General features: G+C 44.6%; 1 protein-coding gene across 6 annotated transcripts in view; it reads right to left on the minus strand.

Moving 5' to 3' along the window:
- Positions 1–9,713, minus strand: part of cux1b (cut-like homeobox 1b) — a 57,392-nt gene that overhangs the window by 23,772 nt on the left and 23,907 nt on the right. For all 6 annotated transcript variants that reach the window (XM_031860552.1, XM_031860551.1, XM_031860548.1 and 3 more), the window contains exons 4-8: positions 8,328–8,406; positions 5,681–5,818; positions 3,865–3,988; positions 1,358–1,434; positions 899–965 (exon numbers count right to left, since the gene is read on the minus strand). In XM_031860552.1, coding sequence (XP_031716412.1) covers positions 899–965; positions 1,358–1,434; positions 3,865–3,988; positions 5,681–5,818; positions 8,328–8,406 — 485 coding nt within the window. The remainder of the gene's footprint in view (positions 1–898; positions 966–1,357; positions 1,435–3,864; positions 3,989–5,680; positions 5,819–8,327; positions 8,407–9,713) is intronic.

A 9,713-nucleotide genomic window follows, 5' to 3' on the forward strand; every position in this document is an offset into this window, starting at 1 on the left:
GGGTATTGTGAGGAAGAGAAGAAGGGGGATTGATCTGTTTTTAACAGCCAATCAATTTAACAACTCTGTTAATGGAGAGACACTGAGTTCGGGGCATGGCAAATGGGGTGTGGGGGGGGGGGGCCTTAAAAGCCAAGTTGATTCTCTGCCGTACTTTGTGTGCAGGGCGCACGCAGGACGCCCTTGACTATTTTATAAACTGCCCTGGATTTAAAGAAAGAGTTAATGTTTCAAGGAAAGTGCGATCAAACACCATGAGAGGCTTTGTTGCTCTTCTTAGGATTTGAAACTTTGTGAATGCTGCTTTGGGGTCTCGTACCAACCCCTGAGGGAACACAGAGTGGGAATGTCATAAAGTGCCACTTTACAGTGAGGAGTGCTGACATGGAAAAGCTTCTGTTCTCATCCTCGCCACTGCTATCAGATCGATAATGATAGAAACCCACAGCTCAAGTAATTGAAGCCACCTTATCTTACGGGTCTTTTTAGAAGCCTGTGTGGCTTTTAGTCAGAGACCTCAGTGACCCTTCGTCAGCCTCTCTTCTACATCACTAACCCTGATGAATCAGAGAGCGCTTAAAAAAAAAAAAAAAATCTCTATTTCGGTGCTTGCCGTGGCTGCACAATGCATTACAATCCCCGTCAGTATTTACAGTGCGTGGGTAATGCTGGGATATGGAGGCCGCTGAGCGTTGCGGGAGACAATCCAGCTGTTCGGGAGAGAAGGGGGGGGGGGGGGTTTCCAGGCAAGGAGATTCACTAAACAGGATGATTATGTCAGGAACAGACTAGGGAGGAGCCAGAGGGGGAAGAAGTCACAAACACAAACACAAACACACACACACACACACACACACACACACACACACACACAGAGAGAGATCACCAGGACACGTACTTTGCTGTAGATTCCTCGTCATACTTGGTCTTCAAATCGAAGAGTTCGGCCTGAGTTGTTTCAAGTGCTGTAAAACACAATAAAAGAGTCAATTGTGAATTCCCCTCTTACAAGTTAGCTTTCAAATGAAGAGCTTGTATCCAAGTATGAACAATACTTTTTAAAAAGGCCCTGAAAACATATTTCTACTACAAGTTTTACACACAAAGAAAAACAGTGTGGTTATTTCACGACAGCGATTTCTGTATTTGTGGTGTTGCCCGTGTTGTTTTCTTATGTTGCTAGGCCACTGTCAATCTGATAAAACCACACCCAACCAGACCAGATGAAGCAGATTAAGTGTTAAACTTCACTGGGGATGTAACTTTTCAGAGGATTCAAAGCCAGCACTGCGGTAGCCATTTTATCTGGGCTGGTTGAAACTGTACACGGGTCTGTGAAGACCGAGCAGACTGGTACCTGTCTGTAGGGACTGGGCCTTGTGTTCGGCCTCTTCCAGCCTTGAGGACATGGAGTCCTGGCTCTCCTGGAGCTTCCTAAAGAGCCAGACAGAAGGGAAGAAAAAGAAAGTAGAAAGTCACAGATAGAGACACTGAGTCAGTAAATCTTGGGCTCACACTTTGTTGCAACTTGAACTATTCTCTATTTTCCCACCATTTCTGAAGTGTTTTCCCCACTAAAATCCTCCCGACACAACCCACTCCTCATTAAGCAGCCCTATTAGGCAGGAATGTCTGGCCACTGGGGCACACTGCACCCGGGAGGGGGGGGGGGGGGGGGGGAGAGAGAGAGAGAGAGAGAGAGCGAGGGTTGAGCAAGAGAGGGGGAGAGGTGGCGTCAGAAACCACAAGGATAAAATAGATTCATTCTTAGCATTTAAAAAGTTGGGCTCTGCTGAGAAATTGCCACTGCGTGTAAAAACATCAATAATCTAGCACAAAGACAGTCTTTATGGCACTCTTTGATGCCCCCCTTCTCCGCCAATCTGTCTCTCCTGTCATCTCTATTTTTCTGCCCTCTACTTCATCCTTTCATCTCTCTCTCTCTCTCTCTCCCTCTCCCTCCCTCCCTCCTTGCAGGATGAACTGCATCAGAGGTGCCATCCATTTGCTGCCGCTCTCAGACACAGGAAGTTGGCCCTCTGCAGACAGGAAGGGGCCTATAAAACACTGACGTAAAGGAAATACAGTCGGACAATTGATCTTCTGCTGTACGTCTTGAAAGAGGCGATGAGCTTTAAAGCGGGTTCGCGGCAAACAAGATGATTGACACGAGGGGAAATATGAGCTCTGTAACGGACATTTAATAAACAGGGATCTTATGAATCAGCTTCAAGTGGGCGAGAGACTTTCCTCTTAAGGGTATGAATGAATGTACGGAGTGTGAAAGAACAAATCAGTAGCATTTGTTGGCAGTGCTTCGTACTTTAAAAAGGAGAATATGATGCAACTGAAAGTAAGTAATCTAAACTGCTGAGAAATATTTTGGAGAAAAACTGTGACAATGATATCAGACCTTTAGATAACATATATACATACACACATACATATATATATATATATATACACACATACATACATACATACATACATATATATATATATACACATACATACATACATACACACATATATATACACACACATACACACACACACACACACACACACACACACACACATATATATGCACGTACAGTTGATGAAAATGGATTGCAAACAGACAGTATCAGTATTTTTTGTTTCTTAGTAATACAGCTGTTAATATATCATTATTATTTCTGCATGGTGGAGCGTGGTGAAACACTAATAACTGCACATTAACCTGCTTGTCCATCACTGACTGTATTGACTTTTCTATTGGTTTTAAGGTTTTGGTATTTAAGAAACATTTTCGGATTTGATACATCCTTCACAGTTTTTAGCGTCTGCTCACCCTCAGTGAAAGTGTGCTGTCTCTTTAAGCCCCGAGGCTGCGCTAGCTATTTGTATGAATGCTCATCATTTCTCTTTCACAACTTTATTCATCCCTTCAATTTAAAATAGGTGCACATAGTTATCCAAGATAACTACGTTTAAGGTGGACTGATCAATTCATAGACCAGGACTGTTTTTAAATGAAACAATAGGATCCCTGCCTGCATCTTTGTGCTGAACGGGCTCTGTCCTGGGAAAGGACAGTATCAGAGTGACTCATTCTAGTCTTTGCAAGAGTTAATAGATCAATTCAGCACTCAGCATTGGTTTTGTATTTTCCTTAAATATCTGGCAGCAATTTTGAGCTCATTTATTACTGCCACAGGCTTCCTGTGTATCTGAAAACCACACACGCGTCACAAATGCCTTGAAAATAGGTTTGGAAAGGAAGTAACCTATTAAATCAAAATGAATTACTTTGTATCGAAATAAAGTGGCATTGAAGCATAATTTTTGACATTATATAGTAATTTTCTGGGTTTCATTTAGTCGTCGTATATATATTTTCAGACACAGTAGATGTCTGTGGTGGCAATTATTCTGAACAAAAAACGCTGAAAGATACAGTGGTAAGGACAAAAAATAGGACTCTGGGGTGTTGATTCCCATCAAGACAAGAAAGGCAAGCACCCACATGACAAAAATGCTGGCTTTGTCTTTTATATATTTTCCAGTCCTGCATTCTCCTGTTAAAGGAAAGGCAATGCCGGGGAAGCAATAAGCAGCAATTCGTTGATTGAACTGATAACTGTGAAAAAAATAACAAGGACTAGCTCAGAAGATATAATTAAGTTGTGAATAGCTGTGCTGAATAGAGGCAGACATCTTAAATCTATCATTCAAAGATTAGGATCATAGTAGTTCAGTCTGAGGGCTCAATGACCCAAAGGTTTGAAATGGCTAAATGGCTTGAAACACCTCTGCTGTAGCGCATACACACACACACACACACACACACACACACACACACACACACACACAAAGCTGTACCTCTCCTTCTCTGCATAGTCGTTGTGAAGCTGGAGCTGCTTCTCTTGGGCCAGGTTCTCAGCTTGATTCTTCAGAGACTGCTCGTACTCTCGGATCTTTTCCTTCAAGGCCTTGATGGTCACCTCTGGAGGAGGTAAGAGCAGAAAGTCAGGCGTTGAGAGAAGAGGAAGGAACAGGTCAAATATGGGCAATTTGCAAACTATATGGACCAACAGACTCTAGTGGTTTCCTATGCGTGATAAATGGCGGCGATGACGATAATCCTTTTGACCTTTGCTTAAGGAACCGCGCTTCATACCCCGCATTCTTCCTCTGTCGGCACAGACGAGGGCCTGGGCCCCTATGGCTCCTGCCTAATCTTCACATCCATGACTGGTATAGAATATTCACCGGTCTCTAACAGTAGATATGCTGTATTCATTAGGACTGCATTAGTGCTGAAACCCCATAACCTGCAGACGGCTGAGCTGTGTATGGGGGCCGCCTGAAATAAATCTAACACATAACTGGGGTAATAAATAGGCCTCCCTGTGTGTGTGTGTGTGTGTGTGTGTGTGTGTGTGTGTGTGTGAGAGAGAGAGAGTGTTTCTCTGAGAAAGATATAAGTGAGTGAGACAATGATAAAGGGCATTGCTGCTTGCTGCCTTTGACTGAGGGCTCTTAGCACTCTGTGTGCGTGTGTGTGTGATTTAAACTCCAGTCTCACTGCTCTGACACATAATCAATAGAGGAGAGTCCCCTCAGAGCCCTCTTACCCCTTAACTGCTTAACTGAACTTTAAACATTTAGGTTGCGGGGATCAATGGCCCCTGCACTCTTTTGTATGGGTGTGTGTGTGCGGGCAAGTCCGCGTGTGCGTTTAACAGGAGTGGGAGTTCCACAGTGTGTTTTGGGGTTTAAATATCCCCCATCTATTGAGGCGGGAAGGAGGGATAAAGGATGAGGGAACAGGAAAATCAATGGCAGAATGGAACCCTGCCGCTATCGAGCTGTTCCAATTAACTCTCACTGACGAAAAGGGGGATTCCAAAACATTCCCCGCTCGCTCGCTCACTCCTCCTTTTCGACTGAAATTACACCACTTTTATTGCCGCTTCTCACTCATCTCCCTGCCTCCGTCAGTTTTTCCATCTTTCTTTACCCCGAGGTAGCCGGTCGTTTTTTATTCATGAAACTGTGCCTCGTGTTTTTTTCCCCCTGAAAACCTATTTGAAAATGTAAAACCTTGTACATTTTTTTGTGTTTGTGAAATTTATAAGGCATTAAATATGTTCAAATGTGGCCTCTTCCTTAGAAAAAGGGCCTCTAAATACCGGCATGTTTCTTTGACCTTATATCTGCTCTTAAAAGTTTGTCCACATGCCGACAATGGTAAGACTACCTTCCAGGATTACAAAAACTGTTTTGCAATTCTTTTCACTTTCAGTCCAGGTCTATATACTTTTCTTCTTTTATCTATTTTTAAAAGGACAATGCACATCGATCAACACCACTGTAAATGTGCCGGTGTCAGCCAAAAGTCTGCAGTCCCTTGACCAGATGTTAAGGTCGCCATTCTAACACCAATATGCGTATGATGTCTTCTCATTCTCAGTGGTGCAGCCTACTTTTGTTTTGGGTTCACGCTGCACATTCAATGGTTGTAATTGGTCATGGCAGTACCGGAGATGTAATAGACACAATAAAACACAGCCAAACTACAGAAATGCTAATCATAGGTATAAATGAAAGTTTGTGATGTGCTCATCTATGATTAATTGTGCGCCCTACATCCAAATCCCAAATCGTGTGGCCCTGCATGTATCCCGTCTCTAACCTTGGTTTTTGACCTCTGCAAACTCTTTGTTGTAGTCCTCCAGTGTCTCGCGAAGTTTGGTGTTCTCTGTCTCAATGTCGTGCATCCTCTGGAGCTTCAGCTGCAGCTGCTGAGCCAGCTCCAACACAGGTACAGGATCTGGCAGAGACAAAACGCACCATGTTAACACGCTACAAAGCAGATTACACAATCAAGGGCGGCAAGGTGGGGTAGCGAGCTAGGAATAACTGGTGAAGTGTCCTTGAGCAAGGCAATAAATCTCTCGCGGCTCCAGGAGAACTGTTCTGGAGCCAACCCTGACCTTTGATCTCCCTGTGGAGGATTACTGGTTCCAGCAAGGACCAAGGAAATATCACAATTAATAGCAATATTGTGACACAGTGCGTCAAGTCATTTTAGAACTAATATTATCACTTGATACTGGATCATCAGTCTAATGAAATATCTGTGTATATTTCAACAGATGTGCAAAAATAAACTACAGTGCAGTAAATGCAAAGATGCATTTTTTGGTATCTTTGGATTTAATTTTTCTCAACCATTTAAAGTTCAATATATGCGTTTTATTCGAGGTTAATATGTATAAATGATGTTTATTGTTCGACTGTAAATATCCTATCCCGGATACGTCTTCATCCTGAAACTCTAACTGCCAAATTTAAATATTGATCAATATATTGTTATTGGAATTCAATTTATCTCAAACATCGATATTGACCTAATAAATTCAGCATAGGACCGCTGCAAATACATGTTAACGCACTTCACTGATTAGAAGGAGAAGAAAAGAGCAGAGCTCTGGCTGCAACAGTTAACAACACACAACACTGAAAAGGTCATCGTTAGTTTCGCATGTTGTGTTTATCCATAAAGGTTATTGAATGATACACTATCAGCCTTTGTATCAACAGAGACTATTGTCGTTGTGTGAGATAAACTTTGGTTTTGTATGGGGGGGGGGGGGGGGGGGGGAATAATGAGTCAGCTACTGACCCAGTAATATAACAGGATAACTCGCATTAACAACAAAGATTACTGGGCTATGATCAGTTAAAGTGTTCACTATGATGCAGCTTGAAAGCATGAAAAAAAAAAAAGAGAGAAACATGGGAGCAGACAGATGGACAAAGTGGAGCCGTGAAATAGGCAAGGTAAATAAGAGATTAAAAGAAACAAGAGACAGAAGGAAGAAAGACAACTTTCTGGAGGCATTTCACCAACATCTCTGTGAACACACAGCAGGGTTAACTGTCAGTGTGATGAAGAGAGCCCTGTCAGTCAGGCCAATCACATCTGATTGGTGCTCATGGGTGGCAGACTGGTGACAGGCAGCCAAGAGACGCAGGCGACGCTCATCAGCATGCCAGCTAAAAGAGCAGTTTGCATGTTTGTGTGTGTTTATGTGTGTGCGTTGTACAGATAAGAGGAACTGACAGCTTACAGCTGGGGGTAAGGGCTGTGTCTGTGTGTGTGTGTGTGTCTCATGTCTGACGCAGTTAGATATCTTAACTATGCTAATGAGAGATCAGCAGAGAACGATTGGGGAATTTCATGCTGATTTTGTGCTGTCAAGGTGACACACCATGCAGGGCTAAGCTCCGACACACACACACACACACACACACACACACACACACACACACACACAGACAGAGATATTGTGCACTACTTCATAGGCTCATGCAAACACACACAAGTACAAACAAACACTAAGGAACTTAACTGTATGCCCTGAATTTGGACTCATATCTGCCGCGGCGCCCTTGAAAATCAACTTTCTCTCTCCCCCTTATCAAACCTTCGTCCTTCGCATCGCGCGCCCGCCCCCCCTCCAAAATCAACTGTACAGCCTGTTAAAAGCAGTTTGACTTGTGGGCCACTGGTGCTGAGCGCTCTCGCCAGACACCTTTAATCTAAAGCAGAGCACACTGGGCTGACTAACCAGGCCTTCAGCTGATAGAAGACAGAACAAAAACACACTGTTTCCTCTTTCAAGACTGCAGCATTAGTCAGGCTGGTCTGTGTCTGTGCGTGTGTGTGTGCATCAGGCATTACATCATTGTCTCGCTGCAAGTTAAGAATAGCCCCGTCAGAGCTGGCGCTGACTTATTGGGAGCAGTACAATCCAAAGATATTACTGTAGGTCTATCCATGTGGGAATACGATGACCTCCTTACGCTATACATGAACTCGACTCCTCTCTCGTTCCTACATACGCGGCCCCTCCAGGGCCCCCATACAGCTGGAAATCTCCAACCGGTAGCTCCGTGGCTGTGTGTGTGTGTGTGTGTGTGTGTGTGTTCTCTAACACTCTGCGCCGCGTGTCCCTCCTCGGCGGGCTGAACGCGACTGCTCATGTGCGCACTTCGCAGCAGCCAATCGTGGCTTGTCATCCGCATCAGGACGCACCTTCTGTTGAGACCCTCTAAAAGGCTTCACCGGTGGGGATGAGAGCTTGTGGGGACATATTAAGGTGTCGCACACGCCTGGATGCACAGTGAAGAAGCACCAGAGGGACGGTGTCATGCTTTTTCTCTTCCCCTGTTGGTGCTGTCTACATGGATGGGGGGGGGGGGGGTCTCCTGATCACTTTTTTTTGGACTCGGGAGGTGTTTAGACAAAACACAGACACGAGACGTAGTCTTACCTGGGACATCGATTATTTTCTTGTACACGTTCAAGAAGGCGGCCTCTGCTTCTTTACTTCTCTTACTCAAGGCATCGATCTGCACGGGGAGAGAGGAGAAAAAGAACGGTTAATTGTCAGTCACACCTCCTCACAACTGGACTGTCACAACAATACACTCCAAAGGCAGGCCCATCCATTTCAGAGTAAGAGTCGTCCACATAGCTGTCTTTCCTCACTATGAATCGGTATGCTGCATGCGATCGCGGCTGCGTTTCCTTCCCGTGAAGTCAGTTCAGCTGTTCGGCCGATGACGGATGCATTTCGTTTGCCGCGTGCGCGTCCAAGTCCGTCTGTCCTAGAGTGTGTGTGTGTGTGCCTAAGTATGTCCGTCCGTCCGGTGTGTGTTCGTTTCCCCTCAAGCACGCTGACATCATTAAACAGCTGGCTCAGTCTTTCCAGCCACAGCAGGGGCAGATTATTCAGTCAGCTCTTAGCAGCAATACAGTGTGGATCCATTACTGCTGCAGCCATTAACACAAGAGGGCACTGCATGCGTTCCATCACCGATATTATTGAAATGGACAGCATTAGATTGGATCCATAAGAGATTAATTCTAAAGATCATACTGGGGGGGGGGGGGGCTTTTACACTGTTGTCAATGCGGAAATATTAGGCAGCAAGCTCTACTACGGTCTCTGTGTCACACTTCAATACGAGAAGCAGACAGAGTAGGCGAAATGCATCTGAAATCAAGTCTAAATCGAGGGAAACAGATGCCAAATAAAGACATTCAGAGGGTGCTACTGTACTGGGCAGCGCTACAGCGGACTACTCTGGCTCACGCACTCAGACTAAACAGCCTTGTGTTTCTCTTCCAACTCCTCCAGCACATTCACTGAGAGAAAAGGAATAAAGACAAAAGCCTATATAAGTCCAAATATAAAGTCTTCACATTCCCAGCCAAGCCAGTAGTGTAGTTGATGGGTGGTTTAGGGGTTCTTGCCACTGTAAACAGAGCGGCCTACATGTAATACTGCCTGGGCTCCTATGGGAACCTAATAAATCTCTTCACATGGCTTTGATTCATCTCTAGTTTTTTAGCCGCAAAACATCTGGCCCTGAGTAGGCTGGTGCCAGCAGCCCTCCCTCTTTCCCCCCCTATATTTCTCCATGTCTTTCTCTCAGTCTCTCTCCCCCTCTCTTGAATTCTCCCTCTTGTCACTTCCATGTTCTTTGACTCATTTCTTTCTTTCTTTCCCTCAATCTTTTTCAGTGTCAGTCTTCCTCACATGTTTCTCTGTCACACACTAATGTCTATCTGGCATGAGCAGGGCTCCTGTCTGTCTCTCCCTCTCTCACACACACACACACACACACACACACACACACACACACACACACAC

The sequence above is a fragment of the Anarrhichthys ocellatus genome, unplaced genomic scaffold, assembly GCF_004355925.1.
Source record: "Anarrhichthys ocellatus isolate YVR2014 unplaced genomic scaffold, GSC_Weel_1.0 scaffold24, whole genome shotgun sequence".
NCBI classification, from domain to species: Eukaryota; Metazoa; Chordata; class Actinopteri; order Perciformes; family Anarhichadidae; genus Anarrhichthys; species Anarrhichthys ocellatus.